The following is a 24,301-nucleotide window of genomic DNA, read 5'->3' as shown; positions in this document are numbered from 1 at the left end:
TAGATATCTAGTTTATTTCTAAATGTAAACAAACTGAAATGCTTTAAATTTATGAGTTTCTAATTGTGATTCTTAAGATAAACTCCAGTTCTTAGCTACAAAGAACTTCTGAATATCTCAAACTCATAAAAATTTAATTTGTGGTTGCAGAGATATTTAACTATTTATTACCTTAAACTGAATCCTTATGACAAATTCTATTCACCTAACGGCATCTCAGTTTCTCCCCAGAACATAAATAAAATAAATAAAATGTCAGCTTTATTTAATTAAAGCGTCATGACTGAAGAATAGATACTGAAAATTAACAAATCTTCTTTAAGTACTGGATAGAAAGGTTCAATTGTCTGTATTTGAGCTGAATTATTTCAGTGGTAATTTTTTTTTTTCATATATGTGCAATTGTATCTTTTCAATTTCTTTAACTGGCAAAAAACATTACAGCATTTGTTATTCGTGATCTTTTCTTCCCTTTTGGAAAAATAAGTTTAATTCAAGTTCATTTTATGAAGTATACTTAAGTAATGTTAAAAGTATACATTATATAGTTAGTACACTAACATATATGTGCTATTAGTATACTTCTAAGTGCACTACTTGAATACCACTAGTCCACAATTCCATCTCCATATGTACTGTTACGATCCCCAGCATTGTTATTTTTGTGTGTCTCGTCTTGCTTGGTGGATACAGAAGCAGATGACTTTGAAAGGGCGGCACTACCAACACATGGCAAGTTCACTTTGGTGTTTGCTTCTGTGGTGTGAAGAGCTCCAGATTCTGCCTCCATCAACAGATCACCAAGATTAAGCCTATTAAGAAACCACAGCTAGATCCTAATGAACTGGCAAATTACAGACCCATTTCCAAATCTTCCATTTATGTCTAAAAAAATGATCTGTATGAAGAATGTCAGGTTTCAGGCCCCACCATAGCACAGAAACTGCACTTGTTAAAATTACAAATGACTTGCTTCTTGCGTCAGATCAAGGCTGCATCTAATAGTTTTACTTGATCTTAGTGTTGCGTTCAACACCATAGATCATGACATATACAGGTATTCAAGGGCTCGCTAATACTTTCTTTATTTCAATGGGGAATCATCTCAGTTATCATTAATAAAGTATGGAGTGCCACAATGATCTGTCCTAGGTCCTCTGCTATTTTTAATATACATGTTGCCCCTTGGTAATTGTAACAGAGTAAAAACTTCATATTCATTGGGAAGAAGGAGGCGGGAACCGGCGGACAATCAAACAATACTTTAATAATCAAAATAAAGACAAAACAGTGCGGCAGCCCCTCACGGCCGACTGCCGCGCACAAAGAAAATCAAAACACAAACTAAAATCCAGGCCTGGTCCTATCTCGTCCTTCACTGTCGTTAATCCTGTTTTATATCCTTCCATCTCCTCCGTGGGACTCGAGACAGGTGGGTCGAGCAGGTGTCGCTCATTTCTCAATCACTCAGTGGCCTTGCCCCATCCCATGGCTCTCGACCCCGCCCCACTTACCTATATGCCCTAAATGGTTTAGCTCCTGCGTACCAAACTAGCCTTATACTACATTATAATCCATCACGCTCCCCAAGGTCACAAAGCTGGACTTTTGGTAGTTCCTAGGATAGCATAGTCCACTAAAGGTGGTAGAGCTTTTTCACATTTGGCTCCCGAACTCTGGAATAGCCTTCCTGATAACGTTCGGTTTCAGAAACACTCTCTCTGTTTAAATCTAGATTAAAAACACATCTCTTTCGCCAAGCATTCGAGCGCTGCAACACTGCAGTGACGCTGCTGACGTACGACTCTGCTGGCGTGTTATCTTTGTTATTGGGTATGCCAGAAAACACATCAGCCGCCCCGTGAACACGCTCACAAACAGACCTGGAAAAGACAATGCTGAAGAAAGTCGTAATTATTGTTAATTTTGGTCTAAAATGTATTTTCGGTGCTTCAACAAATTCTAACTGACCCTCTGATGTCACAAGGACTACTTTGATGATGTTTTTATTACCTATATGCAGAGGTGGGTAGAGTACCCAAAAACTGTACACAAGTAAAAGTAATAGTACTTATAGAAATATTTACTCAAGTAAAAGTAAAAGTACTAGTCTGAATAGTTACTTGAGTAAGAATTAAAAAAGTATTGGATAAAACATCTACTCAAGTAGTTACTACTTAGTACTAGTTTCTTAGGGTCTTCAATATCACATAATCCTTCAGAAATCATTCCAATATGTTCATTACTATCAATGATGTTCTTTTTATCATAATCCTAAACAAAATGTCACAGGTTCCAAAAAAATATTAGGCAGCAAAACTGTTTCCAGCACTGGTAATAAAGCAATATATTAGATTTAAAAAAACTGGAGTAACAGCTGATGAAAATTCGGATTTGCATCACGAAATAAATGATATTTTAAAGTATGTATTATATATGTTAAAATAACCTTTGACACAAAGAAGAGAGAAAACTCCTCACATGACCGTTAAGTTACAGAACATTTGTCTGTTTACCTAAGTAACAGATATAGGTGTCATGCCTTAACATATTTTTAATACGACTGACTTTATATTAAATGTGAATTTAACATTGAAAGTCTATGTGATATAAAAATTGCTACTAATCTTTCATTGTTCATAAAGAGAGCTAATAACATTTACATTATCAAAAATCATTTTCACTGACAGTCTAGAGTTCAGTCACTCTCAAAAACTCCCACTGAAACTGTTAACACTGTGAAATCAATATCTTATTTACGGATTCGTACACACATCTGCACTTTGTTGTTTCTGACGAGAGAATTAGCCAGAAAGAGGTATTCAGTCAGTGAGCGAGTGAAGGAAGCACCGGCATTTCAGCGATGACTCATCGGAACACCTCTGATTGGCCACTGCTTTAATAAGCTCAACAGAACCGTGTGTGATTGGTTATAATGCGCAGCGCTGTAAAAACTCGTCTGTCTCTGGCTCAGTGCCAGCTAGCGATCACAGATCTGAATTTAACAGCTGATGATATGATTCGCTGAGTTCTCACGCTGGTGTGATTGTATTAATATTAATAAAATATTAATCAGCTATTTTTGTCTTTGGGAAGCTGCATTCAACTTCGTTCCCTTCTGTTATAAGTCACAAGTACAACAAACTACTGTCACAGGTATCGTGTACTGTAATCGAGCTAAAGTTATTACCTGTTGAACAGTAGACAGCACACGCGGTGTTCATCTAATAAAAATCTTCAACGCAAGCAAATAATAGCCTTTGCAGATTTGCTTTCAATTGAATGCAGTTCCATAACCACGTTTTCAACACTGCTGATGATCTTAAACGTTATAACTCTGAGTGAACTGCTTCAGCGCGTGCGGCAGGGAACTGAACGAATCATTCAAACTGATTCATGAACCAATTCACTCGTTTGCCAACTTGATCAAGCCTTTGAACAGAGTTGACTCAAAAGAATGAATCATTCGCGAATGAGAATCGCTCATTGCCCAGAGAAAAGTAGACAGCGCATCTGGAATAAACTGAAGCATTTATAACATTTATTGCATTAAGATAAAGTAACGAGACCCAGACAGCAACATAGTGTTGGCCCAGATCCGGCCCACATCTGGCCCGCATGAAATTCATGATTTTTTTATGTCATTTGCTAAAAACACAGTAGATATCATTAATGCAAAATTTGGGCAAAATTCCTTTTTCGTGTATTTTGGCCATGATCATTGTCACTTTGTCTTCTATACATATTTTTTTATATTAATTTTCTTTCCTAACATACTCCAGTTCTTGTTAAAACACCCTAGATGTGCTTATTTTGTGCATTTAGAGCACTTTTTGTGTGAAATCATATTTATTTTGTCCATCAAAGGTGTACTTTCACTTTAACTGAGCGTCAGCAACACAGCAAAAATAGACCCAGCGCCGAAACGATCGCGGCACTGCTGCTTCCAGGGCCGGATTAACCATACGGGCAACTGGGCAATTGCCCAGGGGCCCAAGACCTCTAAAGGGCCCAGGGCAGCAAGGGCACAAGCAAAATACTGTATCTGGTATATTCTGTATACTGTATACTCTATCTCCCACTTTATATTAAACAAACTGTCAACACGGGCTTTTGCGCTGCACAGAGAGACGCTGCGCTGTCTATGACTTTGAACGTGAGTTATGAGCGGTTGAGAGTCAGTCTCATGCGGACTGACCAATGAAGAGAGGGCCTCAAGTTAAGACCCTCTCCTCATTGGTCAGTCCGCATGAGGTGGGTCATAATGTTATGTTTCTGACATGGAGAGGCTAAGTGGGAGCGCGAAGCGGAAATTAAAAAAGGAAAAGGACATCAGAAACGCAAAAAAATGTAAAGTATATAACTAAAATAGGTAATTTCTTCACTCCTGTCCTGTTGCTGACAGTTCTGTTAAGTCAGCTTCCATCAACGACGAGGACTCAGCTAGCCAGAACTTTTCTACACCGCCAGCTTACGTTTACAGCGCGGAGAGCGAAGAGCCAGCAGCAACTTCAAGCAACAACCCAGAGGCAGCGAGTCTGATCGTAGAAGGAAGCGGTGATGGCGGGTCTCCAGTGTCTCCACCGGCGCCATCGCAACCTGAGCCGCTTGTCGAGTCTGGGACCAGCCCCTGCATCTCAACGCCTCTACTCCCTGGGGATCCTGCACTGTGGGGGGCCGTTACAGAGCGGCTCCGGGAAGAAGCGATTTACCGAGGTCCTGCAGCTTTCCAGAACCGGGCCGCCAAGTATCCTGCATCGGTAAGGGAGTCCGGACTTGGAAGTAACAGGACACGCTCCCTCGCCAACGATTTGCTTCACTGCCGGCTCCCAAACAATCAAATTGTGTCAAGGGAATGGCTTCTTTACTCGCCATCAACTGGATCAGTTTATTGTTATGCCTGCAAACTTCTGTCATCCCAAAAGCACGCATTTATCATCGGATTCTGTGATTGGAAACATCCAGAGAGTGTTAGTGATCACGAAAAGAGTGCAGAACATAGACAAAACATGCTGTCTTTATTGCACAGATCTACATATGCATGCAGTGTGGACGCTTCTCTTGCCCGACAGTGTGAGTCAGAACAGCAGTACTGGAAAGAAGTCCTCAGACGTGTGGTGGCTGTTATTAAATTTTTGGGAGTGAGAGGACTGCCATTTCGAGGCGACAACGAACTGCTGGGCTCTGTTCACAATGGGAACTATTTGGGACTGCTTGAATTGATAGCGGAGTTTGACCTCCTTTTTAAAGGAGCATCTCGAGAAACATGGCAATTAGGGTAGAAGTAAGCCATCTTACCTGTCATCAACTGTGTGCGAAGAATTTATTTCTTTAATGGGTGAAAAAACTAAGCAAGTGATTGCAGTGGAAATCAAACATGCAAAATATTTCTCTGTAATCGTTGATTCAACACCAGATTTAGCACATGTAGATCAGCTAACATTTGTTTTTCGTTTTGTCTGTGCAGATGGCAGAGTAGGGGAAAGATTCCTTGGGTTTGAGATTTAGATTTAAGGCAACAAGTGACCAGCTCCAAAAAAGTGATATGGATTTAGCTACTGCTCTTGGCCTTTTGCGCTCACTTCTTTCATATGTTGGCACTCTACGAGAACAGTTTTCAGAGTTCGAAGAATCCGCACACGCGGTCAGTGTGACACAAAACTACCAGTTTGACACTAAACATGTGAGAAAAAAAAAAGAGATTTGCAGATGAGTCTGCTGATGACCGCAAAGTAGATTTTAATGACAGCAGTCAGAAATTTAAAGTTGAAACATATTATGTCATCATTGCCAGACTTTGTTCATGCCTATCCAAGCGCATAGAAGCCTACACCCATGTGTGTGAGCTCTTTGGGGTTTTATTTGAGAGGGACTGTGATGATTGTTATGTGCGTGTAAGAGCTGCTAAGTTGAGCTCCACTTATCCAACAGATCTGGATAGTTCCTTGTCAGATTAACTTATTCAGTTCAAGCACTTTGTGCAGCATGAGACTTCACCTGTACAGCTGCTGCATGCTCTTGACAGACATGTACTTAAGACAACATTTCCCAATGTTTATGTTGCACTAATGCCGCGTTTCCACCGAAATTACCCGGAACATTTTTACCAGGAACTTTTTTTCCCAGGAACTTTTTTCCCCCCAGACCTGTTGCTTTCTGCGTTTCCACCGCGGTGTAAAGTACCGGGAAGATTAGGCAAATAGACTGGTGACGTAGGTCTGCGCGCGTTTCTCAATACAAAGTACTGCTGATTTGTTTGTTTTTTTAAAGTACGCTGATTTTGGACGTGCATCCTCGGTAGTTAGTTCAGACTTTGTGCATTCGACTCGGGAGTGTGATGTCCGCGACGACGCAAGTCCGGTAAATCTATAAACAGCAGCGTACTTGATAACTTCAGTCAGCTCGTCTTGGCTACTGCAATTTTCCTATTTACAATAAAACGAAATGGGATATAAAATACCACTGCCTCCTTTGGTTTTCATTTAAGCATAATAACAGCTGCAGAAATGTACTTAGTTCAGGGATATGTGTATATGCAGCCATTACAATGAAACGAAATATTATATAAATTTGCCTTTTTTATTTTCATTTTAACATATAGATAAATTGAATACAGACCAAAGAAAACCTGTTAGATTTACCCCGCAGCTGAATTATATGTTATGTTTAACCACTAAAGACACATCAGAGCCAGCGGCACATATCAGAAGGTCTAGCCGATTTGAGGCTGCTCTCTGCGGATACATGAGGACTGAGCTCCTGCTGATCGAGTGGAGCTCACCGTCGCAGAGATCGGCGAAACACATTTTTTAAATAGGCACGGTCTTTATAAATAAACCATAGATTTGCGTTTTAAACAACTACATTCTCGCCTGAAATACTTTTAAAATTACATTTCATGACACAATAACAGTAATATTTGAAAATGATCCAAATAAATGGTGGTTGAACTCAACCAATGCTGCGTGAACTCAGATGGCTTTGGCTACTGTTATTTTCCCCTCAGTATATTTACAATAAAACGCAATAGGATATAAAATACCACTGCCTCCTTTTGTTTTCATTTAAACATAATAACAGCTGCAGAAATGTAATTAGTTCAGGGATATGTGTAACGTTATATACATCCATTACAATGAAACGAAATATTATATAGACTTGCCTTTTTTATTTTCATTTTAACATATAGATAAATTGAATACAGACCAAAGAAAACCTGTTAGATTTACCCCGCAGCTGAATTATATGTTATGTTTAACCACTAAAGACACATCAGAGCCAGCGGCACATATCAGAAGGTCTATCCAAGGTGAGGCTGCCTCTGGGCGGATAGATGATCACTGAGCTCTCCCTGATCGTGTGGAGCTCACCGTCTCAGAGATCGGCGAAACACATTTTTAAATAGGCGCTGTCTTTATAAATAAACAACAGATTTGAGTTTTAAACAACTACATTCTCGCCTGAAATACTTTTAAAATTACATTTCATGACACAATAACAGTAATATTTTGAAAATGTTGATCCGAATAAATGGTGGTTGAACTCAACCAATGCTGCGTCAACTCAACCAATCAGGATGTTTAGCGCCAAAGTCCCGCCCCCGAAAGTTCCTGAACTTTAAAAAAGTACCACCTCGCCAGCAGGGACTTTCTGGGGGGCATTTTTTTACCCGGAACTTTTATTTAGTTCCTGGTTCCTGCGTTGGAAACACACCAAGTACCGGACCAAGTCCCTAGTTCCTGGGTAAAGTTCCTGCGGTGGAAACGCGGCTTAAGACTGTTTTTAACCTTACCTGTGTCTAACTGTGAGGGCGAGAGGTCATTTTCTGTTTTGAAACGGGTTAAAAATGAGCTGAGGACCACAATGTCGCAGACACGGCTCTCTGCACTTTATATCTTAGCCATTGAACATGAACTTGTAAGTGGCCTTGATTTTGAAGATATTATACATCAGTTTGCACAGTCAAAGTCCAGAAAAAAGCCAGTATAAGATGCCAAATGAAAGCAAACATGCACTTCCTCATTATTTAGGATTAAAATTGTGTGTTTTGCAGTATTTATTTTTATCTTGTCTTCTAGAGAGAAATTGTGTCACAGACATGGCTATGCACTTTCTATTTTAGCTATTGGACATGAACTTGTTAGTGGCCTTGATTTTGAAGATGTTATACACCAGTTTGCACAAAGTCCAAAAAAAAAAAAAAAAGCCATTATAAGATGTGTTTGCCAAATAAAGGCATTTCAAATTCAAACATGCACTTCGTCATTATTTAGGACTAAAATTGTTTGTTTTGCCAGATTATGTAGCATTTATTTCTGTCTTGTCTTCTTCAGAGAAACTGACAGATTTCTAAATGTTTATGTAGCACTAAAATGTTTAACTGGTTAATTGTGCTGTGATATGTTGTTGTTCTATTTTAAAACAAGTTAAAATGAGCTAGGATAAAAATGTTTATGAGCAGATAATAGTGATACTGCATTTTATTTATTTATTTTTTCCTTGAGGTGCCAGCTTCATTAAAATGCTGTAAATTGTTGTGGAGGGATAACATTTTTTGTGTTGGACTAATAACTTGATTGCCTTCAGGGTGAAAATTTTTCTTGATGTGTTGTCTGTGGTCTTCTGTTATAGCTTTATAAATTCAATACATTTCTGTTGGGAATAAATGTTGTTAAATAAACAATGGTTTGAAAGTGGTTGCTTATTTATAAATTTTTGTGAAAATGGAGGATATTTCTCTCCCTCTCAATGTAGTGGGTCAATTTGACCAGATTATACAGATGCTGATGAGTTTTGTTTTCATAGCATCATATGTGAGTGAATGTCTTTGATAGGGGACATAGTAGTGCATTTGTAGTTCTATGAGCATTTAAATATTTGTAAATCAAAATACAACTCATGACGGTTAGAATTTGAAGTATTGAGTATGTTTACTGTATATTACAGTAATATATTCTGTATATGACCATATTATGGTGACCCTGGGGTCATGATGATGGGGCCCTTGAATATTGTTGCCCAGGGTACAACAAAGTGTTAATCTGGCCCTGGCTGCTTCTGCTCTGCTTCTGCTACGCTCTGCCGCGAAGCCTCTGCGTGCGGTGTGAACGCTCTCATCTGTTAACATAGGCACCGAAAAAAATACGCACTGCTTCTGTTCTGCTGCAGCTTGCGGTGTGAACCCGGCCTGTCACCCCGAAATCAGAGCACATCTGAATTAATCAAAACTGAAACTACATATCTTGGTTTAAACGATCCTATCTTTTATCTTTTAAACTGTCCACCATTTATTTGTTTCGACTTTGCTGAGTTCTGTATTTGTTGACATGTATAAATGGTATGCTCTCATTTGTATTTGTATTTTTGTTTCCTATTTGGGACAGGCAATCCAGTCACACTGTGAGATTTCATGTGACCTAATCAGTGAATGAATGAACGCATGTATCTTTTTCTGTTTTAATAAAAATGCAGCAGTCAGAACAACTGTGCGGCTGGTAAATACATATCTTCTTGTCTGTTTTTAGTGTACTCTGTTAACAGGTTATGGGCCTAGAGCAGAGTAGAAAAGGTTTTGAGTGTTAAGACACTGGGTAAAAGTCGTGATGGATATAGCGTGTAGCCGAGTCTTTCAACATGAAAAGAAATGAAAAAAAATCGGTGACAAGCTGCTGGTCTCGATTAGTCTTTGACGGAGACGAGAAAAACTACGAGCTATGGGAAACAAAGTTTTTGGGTCATCTTTATTTGCAAGGACTGAAATAGACTATTTTAAGCAAATCTTTTGAGGAAGACGAGGGAGATACGGTGAAAAATTCCGTAGCCTATGCAGAGCTGATGGCATGACAAAAAGTCTGGATGACAAAAGTCTGTCGCTGGTTATGAGGGAAGCAGCAGACGATGGAAGAACAGCATTGAAGATTCTTAGGGAATATTATGCTGGCAAAGATGAAAACCGAGCAAACAAACAAAAGACTGACATGTTCTCGAGTCAAGAACCGGTTGCATCGGTTTTCGGATCACCAGTCATTCTTTTGGACAGTTCGATTCAATAAACCGGTTGAAGAAAATGGTTCACCGGTTCTTTTGCGATTCTTCATTGGCGATGATTGCCCTTGATTCAAGCCTTCGGTTTACCCGCGCTCATAACATTAGCACAGAATCAGTTCAGTTCAGACGCTCTGTGTGTCGGTCTGCTTCACGCTGAATCACACATGCCTGACAGAAACACTTCTTGACTCGTGAACAATCTTTTGTTTGCTATCTGGCTTGGCTCGGTGTTCATCTTCAGTTCTCTCTTCAGCAGTTCAGTCAGTTTACTGTTTGAGTAAATGAATTACTCCGGGATATTAGTTTGTTTTAACTCAGAGGGAGTGTCAGCCACATTAAACAAGTGAACAGTTCGCGAACCGAATATCACAAACTGCTTTGATTTGAACTCTCTCTCACAACAGACACGGAAGAAAAGACAATGATGAATAAAGTCGTAGTTTTTGCTATATTTGGACCAGAATGTATTTTTCGATGCTTCAAAATATTCTAACTGACCCTCTGATGTCACATGGACTACTTTGATTATGTTTTTCTTACTTTTCTGGACATGGACAGTATACCGTACACACAGCTTCAATGGAGGGACTGAGTCCCTAAAATCTAAAATATCTTAAAACTGTGTCCTGAAGATAAATGGAGGTCTTACGATATGAGGGTGAGTTATGAGGGTGAGTTATTAATGACATAATTTACATTTTTCGATGAACTAAGCCTTTAAACTAAATCTTTAAGACTGTCATGATTAAAATTGAAATGAATGAAAAGTGTTTATTGTGGCATTATGTTTAAGATCTACTCAAAATTAATACAGCAGGTTTTTTCCCCATAGTTAGGGTTAAGTTAATATTATAAGAAATCACACAAGATGTTGAGCGCACATTAGTCACCAGTGAGGAAAAATCCACAAAACGCTACAGTTGTTCAGATCATGCGCTCACTGAATTTATTCTGCGGTGTAGACAGCAAGATTTAGTGAAATCTGGAATGTTTGTTGCTCTCTGTATGTTTTATTTGAATAACCATCTTGTTTTTCATGCTACTAAAATTACCAATTTGAAGAATGTAATATATATGAATATGATGTGTCGTTTCCCCCACACAAAAACATAATCAACATAAATCGTCATTGTCACTTCAAAATTTAAGAACATTCATACAAACTGTTTTGTACCATTCCAAATGAACCACCTGGGGGCGATACACTGATTTTGTTTAGAACAATGTAAATAATTTGGATTATTGAAGGTACATTTGCAATTTTGCAAAGTAAGCTGTGTGTGTGTGTGTGTGTGTGCATGAGATAACTCTCTGAAAAAGCACAGAAAAACACACGACAGGGTACTTTGACATAATACAAATCAAAAATAAAGATGAAACATTGGTACATGTCTGATAAAGCACTGGAATATATGTCTTCACGTTGCTAGGCGATGTCCAGTTAAAACAGATTTTGACGCAGATTGCAGCCAGTGGATCGATCCTTTATATTATGCATATTAAGTAAATAATTATTATATAGTTCATAAAGATAGTTTGAACTGTTTTTTCTATGGTACTCTGAATATTACTCACTCATTTTGTGTTTAGTTTATGAATCATTTGCACTGTTTGCATTGTTGCAGAAGACATTTTGTTCAGTTGTTTTTACTACATGCTGCACGGTTTGTGTTTATTGTACATACTCAGATTTAAAATATATTTTTCTGATGAAAAGAAAAACCTTTTTAAATAACACTGTTTTTCACTTAAAAAGCACAGATAACAGTATTGTAATAAATGGCATTAACTTGCTTGGGGAACGTTATAAGTAAACAATATTTTATTTAGAAGTGTAAAACACCAAGATGCAACTTTCTAAAGTTTCTGTTTGAGTACATAGTAAAAAAACACCCAATTGTTGCTTGCGTCTTTGATTCTGTAATTTCATTCATTCTTAGAGAAAACAAAAAGAAAATTGAGACTTTAAATTAGTTAAACTTAAAATGTAAGTTCTTTTGTTTATAATGATGCTTGATGCTGACTTTTAGAATAGGTCTTAAAAACAAAGAAAAGTGCAGGTGTGTCAGGCGCCCCAAAAATGTTATAGGTCTGTAAGGGTTAAATTAAGATATTTATTTATACTTTTGTGTGTGGGTGTGTTTTAGATAAAAACAGTATTAATTTTATTTGTGCAAGTATTAAAAAGCCTTAAATTGTATTTTAAAAATACTGCAAATACCCTGTAAAATCTTTATTTTTTTAAATTTGATAATTTATATACTGTATGTTGGTTATTTTAGGCAATATTATATGCAGTCCAGACAGGTGGTTTGATATTGGCATAATAACATTTAACATGTTTACATGCATACTTGAGTTGTTCAGTTATGTAAACATGTAATTTACCACAGTTGTAAAAGAGCTGGAAAATCTTGAAAAAATTACCTTGTAAGTGCTTGAAAAGTGCTTGAATTTTATTTTGGAAAAAGTGTTAAGAACCCTGAAAACAGTTTGACACCATGGTATAATGAGCATACTCGCACCCTAAAGAGAGCAGTCCGGAAAATGGAGCGCAGCTGGAGGAAAACAAAACTAGAGGTATTTCGTATTGCTTGGTGGGAAAGTAACCTATCCTGCAGTAGCATTAAAAACTGCTAGATCTGATTACTTTTTGTCTATTTTAAAATAAATCAAACATAACCCCTGGTATTTATTCAATACAATGACTAAACTAATGAAAAGTAAAGCATCAACAAGTGTTTACATTTCCCAACAGCACAGCAGTAATGACTTGAACTACTTTATTTCTAAAATCGATACTGTTAGAGATAAAATTGTAACCATGCAGCCGTCAACTATAGTATCACATCAAATAGTGGGCTATAGATCACCTCAGGAACAGTTCCTCATTCTCTATTATAGGAGAGGAAGAATTGTATAAACTTGTTAAATCATCTAAATTTGATTTGAATTTTTAAAAACAATTGAAATACTACTCTAATAGTTCTCAGATAAATATTTTAGAATCGTTTTGTTCTTACGGATTTTTATTTTTATATATTTATGCTAAAACACACACACACATATATATTTATATATATTTATATATATTTATATATATATATATATATACATATATATATATATATATATATATATATATATATATATATATATATATATATATATATATATTAGGGGTGTAACTAAGGTTTTCAAAAGGCATCACGCGAGTGTGAACATTACTACAACTAGGAAAAAAACGATTGTAATTCAAACGCAGCTCCCGTCGGCATTTAAACAGACCTTTGCTCTTAATTCCGGTCGGGCCAACGCAATAACGAAATCTGAGCAGGTCTAAAAACTGAAACTGTTGATGCTTTACACTTTAGAAAAGTTATATTATATATTTTTTAAATATGAGCAGGCCTACAATCTGGGATTGGTAATGCTGCACTGTAATCATAGTTACTTATTTATATTTTTCATTATATTTTATTATATGATATTGTTTTGAGACTGAGAGTATTTTATTTAGTGGAGAACTTTGCAGCAGTATTTTTTATCTTATTCTTTTTTAATTTTATATATATTTTATTAAAAAGTATTTTAAAAAAGTGTAAACAAATTGTTAAAAAAAGTATATAGTTATGAACAACCTGTAGTTTAATGTTTGCATTTCTTTCCCTTTCCCATTTAACCGAACCGTGACTTTAAAACCAAGGTACGTACCGAACCGTGATTTTTGCGTACCATTACACCCCTAATATATATATATATATATATATATATATATATATATATATATATATATATATATATATAGACAGTTTCATTGGGTGCACCCGCCTGAGCCTAAGTTAACTTCCGGTCTGGCTAGCGGTGCCGTCTACAAACGCAGTTAAAGGTGATGAGTAGACTGAAGTTGGGCTCAGGCGGTTGTGCTGTGGACACTTATCCAGAACATCGTCACCAGGGTTTCCCCCTTGAGGGAGCTGGTTAGGGTGATCGGCATGAAAGCCCTCGCTAATTAATTATGTCACCGGCAGCCATGCACATGTTGTGTAGATTTACACAGCATGTAATAACGATGGGCTGAATTCTGGGCTCACCTCAAGGGCTTTAAAAAAGATGGACCTCCAGTAGGTCTTCAGCATGCCAAGGGGCCTCTCAATCATTCATCTGGCCCTGGAATGTTGGCTGTTGTAGTGGAGAGGCAACATGTTTACGGTAGGGTGTGATGATGGTGACAGGTGATGTCAAGCAAGGGTACCCTCCATCTCCCGAGATGCACCTGTCTTCAGGTGGATACAACTGCCTGCTGTAAATGGCATTATTCTTGAGGGAATTTGCATCATGGATGAAGCCAGGAAATCTAACACAGATTTCCAAGACCTTTCCCCTGTGATCACACACAGCACTGAATGGAATCGTTTCCTGTTAAAATAACAGGATTTATTGAAGGCTGGGAGCTTTATGCAGATGTGGCGGCCATCAAAATCTCTGACTGCCGTGTAAAAAGCAGGAGATCCTGCCAACCTGCAAAAAATGCACCTATCTCCTCCACCTCTTCACCCCTAAGGGAGTTGGACAATATTTTTTAGCAGGCCAAGGACAGCCTTGCTGACCTTGTGCACATCCCTGTGAACTGTTGACTTAGGGATAGCAAAGGCTGAGGCAACAACCCGATAGGATGCAGCATTGGCCAGCCAGTTAATAAATATCACAACCTTGATATATTTTGACCATATCTTTTGACCAGTAAGTTATGATTGCGGCTGCTGGAAATGTGAAAATGAGTATAGTGCCCCACAGTGGCAAAACGTTGCAATAGCCTTAATTTAATGCTAATTTTGAATTTCTTTTCCCACTTCCTTTTAACGCCCTGTGCTGGAGACACTTGTGTTTCTGTCTTGGTTAGCAAGCGCCACATCATATCGAGTTGTTGCCAGGACATTTGCCATACCTTGCTCTCTGAGTGGCTTGATGGAGCGCTGGAGATGCAAATAACATAAGGTGTGTTCGACTTCACGCAGCACTGCGCAGACCCATCGCAATCTGACTTGAAGCAGTGCATGCAGTTAGAAATTTTGTCTGACTTGAGACAGCGCCAATGCCACATGACTGTCACGTATGTCATCAAAGTACCGCAAGAGCGTTTCGAGAGCAGCAGGCTGACGACACAGCTGTTTCATGATTGGCCAAATTCACCACATGACAACAATCATGTGTGTTTCAGGTTTATTCTGATAACTTCAGTACCACTAATGCTCATATACAGACTTTCAAAAAAAAACTAGAAAAAATTACTGTTTAATGTCATGTCAAGAACAAAAGATACAGGTGTCAAAAGACTTGTTTCAGATTGTGTGTTTATGACAGAAATGAGTTTGACATTGAATTATGTTCTGAAACTCAATTTTTAGATTTCTGCATTGTTTGTTAGTTACTATTTCAATTCAATTTACTCCATAAACCCCGCTTCATCTCTTACTAATTTATCTATAAAATTCTAAATAACAGTTGTCAGTGACGACATATCCATAAAACATGTTTGTCCATGTTTCTTTTACACCACTTTACCACTCAGATTTATCAAATGAAGTCCACTTTCCTTTGTGTGTTCAGAAAGTAAAGGAAAAGTCACCAAGTCTTGAAAAAACATTCTTATTTAATGTGAAAATTGAATTGAATTTGTCAAAAGTTAATATGTCAAATAAGGTTAGCCGATGAAGCAGTGCATACAAGTTAGTATCATTTGTCAAATATTGAAATGTCATTATTACAAAAAAATTACTGACAAAGTTTTATAATAGAAAAATACTCTTTGTTCGAGTTAGATGATTTTGCAAATCAGGTCTCTATAATGGCAACATAATAAACATTATGCAGAATGCAACATGCTGAGAGTGCAGAACTGATATTTGAAATGCTTTGGATTTGCAGGAGTTGGAGCCTCCTGGACTTGGACTTCAGAATGCCAAATGTATGTTTAATGTTTAATGACTACATGGGGAGCAATTAGAATTCTATTAAAGGGTCTTTGCCTAAGCAGTCAAGTGTACATTGTCACTGTAAGGCTCCATAAATTGAGGCAACAGGGGATGGGCAAAATTTCCAATTATATGGAACAAGGGAATGAGGATCTTCTTCAAGAACTCGTCCAACCTCCATTAGACAAAATCCTCTGGCATCAACCAACTCCCAGGGTAACCTACACTGATGTGACCGAAACGCCACTGACTGTCACAAATGTTTCCTATTCAGGTATGCTAGGGGATTATCACAGTGGGGTCTCCTTATAGGAAGGACACCCATCCATCACAGATACAGTGTTGGGGATGCCTGCTGTGTGAAAATTCAACTTTGACATCTGCAGCCTTTGGCCTGTGGGCCACGAGATATGGTGGAGCATGTATGTATTAAAATAACAACAAAACTCATAGAGACGTTTGGCAAGAGTGGATTTTGAGATGTTGAATCTGTCTTCTACCCCACGGTATGACTCCTGATTGGCCAGTGTCCAAAGGCAGGCAAGAACACTATGTGTGAGTGGCAGTTTGGTTTGCTGTAAATTCATATAAAACAGGACCAAGGGTTGTAATGACATCCTGCACAGGAAGAACATAGGTTATAAAGACAACATGCCAACAATTGTAATAGTTAAATTAATTTTACATTATTTAATACACACCTCCACCTGTTGTTTGGAAAGCCTGAAATGACTTAGAAATTCTGAGGGACCTTATAGAGGGACAGCCTCCTCGACAAAATTCAGTATTAACAAAAACATTAATTATATTTGCTGTATACATGTCCCTGATGGAAAAAAAAGAAAATACAGCTAAAACCAAACCTAAGCTTGTTGGCTGGTCTTAAGAGGTTTAAGAGGGGTTTTGGCCACTTACTAGCCATTTCCAGCTTAAATCAGCTAAGACCAGCCAACCAGCTAAGGCTGGGTTTAGCGTTTTGTTGTTGTTGTTGTTGTTGCTTCATCAGAGGTAATTGACTTAAATCATAATTTTACTGTTTTATGTTGAACTGGGATAGATTTCAAATAGTTAGGGTTTACATTATTGTTGACATGGAATAATACTCCATGGTTATTTGCATGAACAGAAAACTAGTAGCTCTCTGTATTTGAACCAATAGCGATCAGCTATTTATTGATTAAAGAAGCCAAACATTACACCACTAAACATTGTTAAAACTAAAACAATGTCAGATCAGGTAGGTCCTTTAAAATTTATTTATTTATACAAGCACATAAACTGTTTATAAAAACATTACAAGTAGGTTTTTTACTTAAGTTTATTACATTGCACATTTACTCACCTTTGTTGCTCATTGTGCTCAATTTCATTAATCAATAGTGGCATTTCTATAGCTTCCAATTTGTCTGCAATAAAGCAAGCAAAACCCACGTGATCCACCATGACTGAGGTAGATTTAGCAAACTATAAGAGCCCAGAAGTGTCCAACTTGAAGGCTCTGTTTTAAACTCCGTCCACCCCCGACTGCTCTTGGCCAATCTCATTGACGGCTGTCTGTAACCGGGCTTCAAGTCGAACGCACCTATGATCTTGACACTTGAAACTTTTAATTAATGCTGTCACATATCAAACCTGTTTTATAGTGTTAAATTAAATTATTAATTCCGATTCCCCGGGAACACATGATAGGTAAAAATTGATAGCCAGAATGCACTGTAAGTCGCTTTGGATAAAAGTGTCTGCTGAATGCAGAAATTAAATTTTTAATTTGATATGTTATTATTATTATATGTTGTCATTATGTTGCTGTCTTAACCCTAACCCTAACCCACTGGCAGATTTTTTCAAAGCTGACCCCCACCTCATTCATCTTCACTGCCTTTGGAAAATTAACAACTTTGTGAAGGATGGTCATCATGTTAATGCTTTTCTTGGAGAGCCTGAAGGCTGGTTTAAAAAAATATCCAGAAATAAACTTGAGGAGGATAAGTACCTGGTCATTGATCTGCAAATACCTTCGAGTGGGACTTTGTTACTGTTAATATATTTAGATAATATATAAATTTAGATTGTTTTTACTGCTGTTGTTTTATAGATTGGTGGAACTATGACGTCACTTTGTATGTGGATCAGCTGTTAGCATGACACTGGTTCTCCTGACAAAAAAAACAATAGGATTTCTCCATAGGCTTTTAGGTTTATCACAAAAATAAGCTCTGTGTTCAAACATAGTTCATAAAACTTGCATGTTTTGTCCATTAAGATAGTCTTCTCAAAATAATATAACTTTAATAAATTTTGAAGCCTAAATAAAAGCACCAGAACATAAAAGCGAACATAGGCTATAAAGGAACTAGAGCACCATGAAAAGTAATAAAAATAATCACACATATACACACAAACACTGATCTGTCTATATGAGGATTTATTACACACATTTATTCAGACATGTTATTTCAGTGATAGAATTTCAGTTGCAGTATTAATATCATGAAGAGACTATAACATTTCACTGTTACTGATTTATTATCTAGCTCAAAGCATTATGGGTTTATTTTGATTCATCAACACAGTTTCACTGATGATTCATAACCAACTTTAAACCCAGGATAAACCATAAACCCAGGATAGAGCGGCTGAGTGAAAGTGGTCTGGACTGTGTGAATAAGTCTCATTGTGTCAGAGACGCTGTAGAAGGACAGAGTTCCTGCACTGTGATCCACATACACTCCTATTCTACTGCTGATGTTCTCTGCAGGAAGATCAGTATATTTGTCATTGTGTCTGAATATGTATCTTTCAGAAGAGCAGAACAAACTCCAGGACTGATCATTACATCCAAACTCAGATTGAACACCCTTTCCCTTTTTGTTGATGCTCTTATATGACACTGATACACGCACACCATCTCGTCCACTCCACTCAATCTCCCAGTAACAGCGTCCACACACACTCTCTCTACACAACACCTGACACACATTATCAAATCTGTCTGGATGATCAGGATATAACTGTTTCTCTCTCACATTTGTCACCTTTCTGTCCTCCTCAGAGAGAACTAGTTCAGTGTGTGCTGTGTTTGGATCCAGCGTGAGAAAACGGGCATCTGAACACAAGAACAGAGACATTTATAACACAAAAACAATCACTACAGCTGTGTGTGTGTGTGTGTGTGTGTGTGTGTGTGTGTGTGTGTGTGTGTGTGTGTGTGTGTGTGTGCGTGTTTGAATACGTACATTTCTGTAGTCCAGCTGTAATCATGGACACTCCTCCATTATCCACACTATAAATAAACAGAGTAACATTCAGTCAGTAAACATACACACACACACACACAGTGCAATGCAATTAATTATATTATGGTATATCTTAAATTATGATTTTTGCTTCCAATTATTGTTAAAATAAGATAATCAAGACAAAATTACATTAAACCATGGTTTAAACCGAATAAAAATATTGTAAAATATGCTACATCAAGCTAATGATATGCTAATCATGCTAGCATCATACAAAATGTGTTATCAACCACAAAGAACACCCCAGCAACAACTTAGCAACCACCCATAACACCCTAGCAACTTGAAGTAATTCTTTACAATTAAATTCTATAAAACTGTTTCAATTTGCACAGTTGTTAATCAAGAAATGTAAAAATGGCACGTCATGCTGAAAAGGCAATGTCATTATTCTAACGTTATTTTAGTAAAAGTGTCTTGCCTCAGAAAAATGAATTTTCCTGCCATGTCAGCCATTATACTGAGCTTGTAGTGAGCAGTCTTCCATTGCACATACAAATGCGGCATTGGCTCTGCATCACTACATTATAAATAAAGCACAAATGAAATTACAGGGTTCCAAATCTTTTTCAATTATATTTTTCCAGGAATTTGTGGACTTTTCCAGGACATTTTTTGTTTAATTACGGGGGGAATAAAAGACAGGGATCACTTTCTAAAGCATTATATTCCTCTCTCTAGAACCGACCTTTTCCAACTCGCGGCCCACATAAAAAAAAAACATATGTTTGCGCGGCCCACTGCAAAAAAATTTACTGACCCTGCTATTGTTGGGTTAATAACTTAGTACTTAGAAGCTAGATTGTTAACTGTCTTAACTGAATGAACTGGCAATGAATAGAAAATAACTGTGACTGGCACCGCTCAGCAAAACGGGAAAACCAGATCAAGGCAGAGCTCGGCAGCGGGTAGACAGTCAGTGGAGCAAGCAGTCAGGAGGGAACATGTTGACAGCCATTTATGTTTAGCCTGTTGACAGCCATTTATGCATGTATGAATTTGTTGTTCTGTAGCATTTGCAGCAAAAATATCTTAGATAAATTGGCAGATTATTCTTAAACTAATCAGCGAGCTCGAATAGTGGAAGCATAATTACAGTTTCATATTTATTTTTTGTCATTTAATTGTATGACATCAAAGTACAACGAGAGCGATAAGAGAGCACACGGATCCAATGCATTCGAATCGCTCTCACAGTACTTTAATGTCATACAGTGATCATTCTGTGCAGCGCTGCTTAAAGTCGAATGCGCCTAGTGCCTTCTATGCTGTTATTCTCTTCCTGAGTCATAAATCAGTGACTCGGTATACATCTGCATTCATCCTTAGACCAATTACACACACACGGCACAGTCAATCAGACACGCTTTAAAAGCATTGGACATAATTTCACACACCGCCGAGTATTGTTCTGCACATAACCCTCTTCTAGCAATAGCTGTGATACCAAGCCATTCCATGTTTGTTTTCATAGTCTTTTCTTAGTTTCTAGTTTTCATAATCTTGTTTCAGTTTATAGTCTTCATAGTCTTGTCTCTTCCTTGCTCTGCCCTTTCTTGTGTTTTGACTCATTTGCTCTGGTTACTGGATTACACCTCATGTCTACCTCTCTGCATACTGTTAGCTCATCGCAGACCCATGCTTGCCCTAGGATTATTCTTGTGTCTTACCCTGTATATACCTGTTTGCCAGTGTTTGACCCATGCCTGTTATGACCACGTCTCTGTCTAATAAAAGCTTGCACATGTTTCTTCATGTCTCATGACTCATCAGCCCCGTTACAAATATTAGCTCTTAATTATAAATTCAAGAAATTATTTCCAGAACCAATTTCAGTACCCATAGCAAAAAAAGGAAAAGGTAATTTAATTATTTGAAAAAAAATCAATCAATCAATAAATAAATACTCTGCTCAGTATTAATTCAAAAATAATATTAAAGAAATACAGTGAAATCAGACATTTGAACGCTCCCATATAGTCAGAATGGCATAATTATAACAGCCCGCGAATATTCGACTGTGAGATTGATAATCGAATCAGGCTCCTCAAATCGAAGCATCGAATCATCGAGTATGTGGGGTCACCCCTAGTCAAAACCAGGGATGGGTCTCATTTACATTTTATCAATACCGAGACTGCTTATCGATACTGGTACTTAACAATATGGTTATCAATACTATTTGGTGCAAAAAAATAAATCAGTCGTTGTTGAAAATTCAAGGTTATTTTATTTAACAACTTTTGCCACTGTATTAAAGTTTTTCAGTCAAGAGCAGTGAGTTATTTTTCTCTTTGTGAAAAAAAGTTGTTTTAAACCTGTTTGAGTTTCTTTCTTCTGTTGAATATAAAAAGTTATTTTGAAGAATGTGGGAAATTAAACAGTTGCTGGACCAGCAACTGTTTGGTTACCCACATTCTTCAAAATATCTTATTTTTTGTTCAGCACAAGAATAAATAAAAAATAATACATGTCTGGAGCAAAACGACTTAGTACATAATAACAGAATTTATGTTTCTAGGTGAACAATCCCTTTAACAATAGGTGGCAGCATGTTTAATACTGTCGCTTTTAGAGCTGCACACATTTGTTTTTCTCTCAACTGTTTACTCTAACTTTTGATATAACTGTTTATGTCAATCTTGTTTGTTTTTTGACAGTATTGTTTCATATATATATATATATATATATATATATATATATATATATATATATATATATATATATCAGTCCCTCCAGAAAACGCGGATTATTTTTGTGATTGTTGCGGGCAAAAATCCTTGATAATGCGGCAGGTTTTCTTAAAAAATGCGATGGAATATGCGGGATATTTTTGCAATCTTATGCAATGAAATTGCGGGAACTTGCAAAAACTGCGGTTTGATGAAAAAGAGAAAAAAAGGTGACCCCCTCCCCCCCAACACCCTGTTCTCACTAGGCTACTACCTTACTGTAATGAGTCATTTCTTATGACTTCCTATGATAAGCAAGCATACTAAATCACATAATATTTAAGTTCTCATTCTGTTTTATTTCAGACCTTAATTAACACATGGCTAAAACTTACAAAACATTGAGTCAAACAAGTTCTCTAGCTTTACAAAAGGAATATTCAACAACTTCTGTAAAAATGAATAAATAAAATATAATAAAAAAATGCTGTTTTACAGGAATTGCAAAGTGCATTCTCTTACTGCAATGTAAATTATTTTACATACTACTAATATACTTAACTGTAAGGTTTTGGTAGTATTCTGTAACAAAAAGGTACAATCTTACAACTGTAGAGGTGCATCAACTGAATGAAACTACAACAGTCCACTGTGAAAATGAAAGCTAACTGCGTAGCCTTTAACACTGGCCTATCATTCGCCATCCTCATCCTCATCCCTCTCTCAAAATAATTTGCCCCCACTGTCATGTCACACCCCAGGTAACTGCTTCGTGCGATCTTTTGCGCTTATTTTTGTTGGCAAATGAGAGTGATTTGTGTCCTTCTCCCTGGTTTCACCACGGGCTTCACAGATGATGTTCATGTCGCGCAATTACGTCACTTCATAAGGTTCCCATTGGGAAATAATGGCGATTTACTTGTGTGAAGTAAACGCAATTTGCAACAAAAATTATTATTATTATGAAATCATGTTACCTCTGCATATTTTGCTTCCTGAAATCGGCAATTTATGCGGCGAAAGTGCGGCGTATTTGAAAAAATGCGACCCCCGCATAAATATGCGACCCTTGGCTGATTAAAATGCATTAAATCACGCGATCACATAATCGCGTTTTTCTGGAGGGACTGATATATATAAGAATAATAACTGAGTCAATAATAATTATTTCTAAATGCTAGACCGTTCTCATTTCTCTCTGCAAATGGAACCTAAATATTTTTTCAACCATATGGAGAGCATTTAGAAATAATTCTTATTGACTCTGTTATTATTCGTAATTTTTAATTCGTAAACTGCTAACACCTTGCATTTTTGAATTATGCCTTTAATTTTGTGACAAAAAATTGAGAATTATCCGTTTCAGCTGTTGGATCACGCTGGTCCCTTACATGCTTTGGAAACTGTGCAGCTGTTAAATGTGCAATTCGGCACGAGCAGCGGTCCACTTTGGAATATTTTTTCTAATTATGTTTTTTTTCCGTCAATGCTGAAACTCGCGTGAACTACAAAGCCTTTCACACTTTTTTAGCTAATTAATAAGAGTTTGGATTTGTCCCAAATGAGAGAGCATAACCTTACCTTATGTTTTGCTTTAAGTTATTATTTATTTTTTGTTAGTTTATAGCTTAGACTATATTATAATATACTGAAATTACATTTATCCTTTAGAATTATACATATTTAATTCTTGTTCTGTTCTGAAAATTTTGTTAAATTTAAAGGATTTGTTGTAAAGTGAAGGGAACTAAAATATCCAGTTGGTACATTATAACATTATTAGGCCTGCCGTTAATATTTCTGAATGTAATAAAATGCGCTTATAGATGATTTATATATTTTTTCCTCTCACAAACTTTCACATTCACTTTTTGTGCTTTGATGCAGAACTGCCTCCGGTTGCTCAGCTGTGGACGATTAAAAAATCGAATTATATTGTTAGTTTTATGCTAATATGTATCATATAGTATCCGAAGACCTTGATTGCAAGTTCATTTAGGTTATTTTAACATGCACTGACATTTTACCCTTTTTAACTTATAAACCCCTTGACATTTTAAAGTCGGTTTAATAGTATTGAAATTTAAATGTTAAATGTAGTATAAAAAAAAATTATTTCTTAAATTATTTATATGAATTAATATGTTACCATGTGTAACCTTGTAGAAAATAAGTGTTTATTCTTTAAGAAAATAAGGAAAAGAATAAGGGACAATCCAAATATTTGTATTGTACAATAATATAGGCCTATATCTGCCTGCAGTTAAAAAGTTATTATATTTGTTTGGCTTCACCCATTTATGTAGGC

At 36.9% G+C, this 24,301-nt stretch overlaps 1 protein-coding gene across 1 annotated transcript in view; it reads right to left on the bottom strand.

Moving 5' to 3' along the window:
• Positions 1-18,430: 18,430 nt before the first annotated feature.
• LOC113065862 (NACHT, LRR and PYD domains-containing protein 3) overlaps positions 18,431-24,301 on the bottom strand; it is a 29,344-nt gene continuing 23,473 nt past the window's right edge. Inside the window, exons 10-11 of the mRNA XM_026237415.1 lie at positions 19,259-19,305; positions 18,431-19,128 (exon numbers count right to left, since the gene is read on the bottom strand). Of these exons, the coding sequence (XP_026093200.1) occupies positions 18,587-19,128; positions 19,259-19,305 (589 nt within the window). The 3' untranslated portion in view covers positions 18,431-18,586. The remainder of the gene's footprint in view (positions 19,129-19,258; positions 19,306-24,301) is intronic.

The sequence above is a fragment of the Carassius auratus genome, chromosome 4 (genome assembly GCF_003368295.1).
Source record: "Carassius auratus strain Wakin chromosome 4, ASM336829v1, whole genome shotgun sequence".
NCBI classification, from domain to species: Eukaryota; Metazoa; Chordata; class Actinopteri; order Cypriniformes; family Cyprinidae; genus Carassius; species Carassius auratus.
Note: the sequence above shows the minus strand (reverse complement) of the source record. Positions and strands in the feature narration are given on the sequence as shown.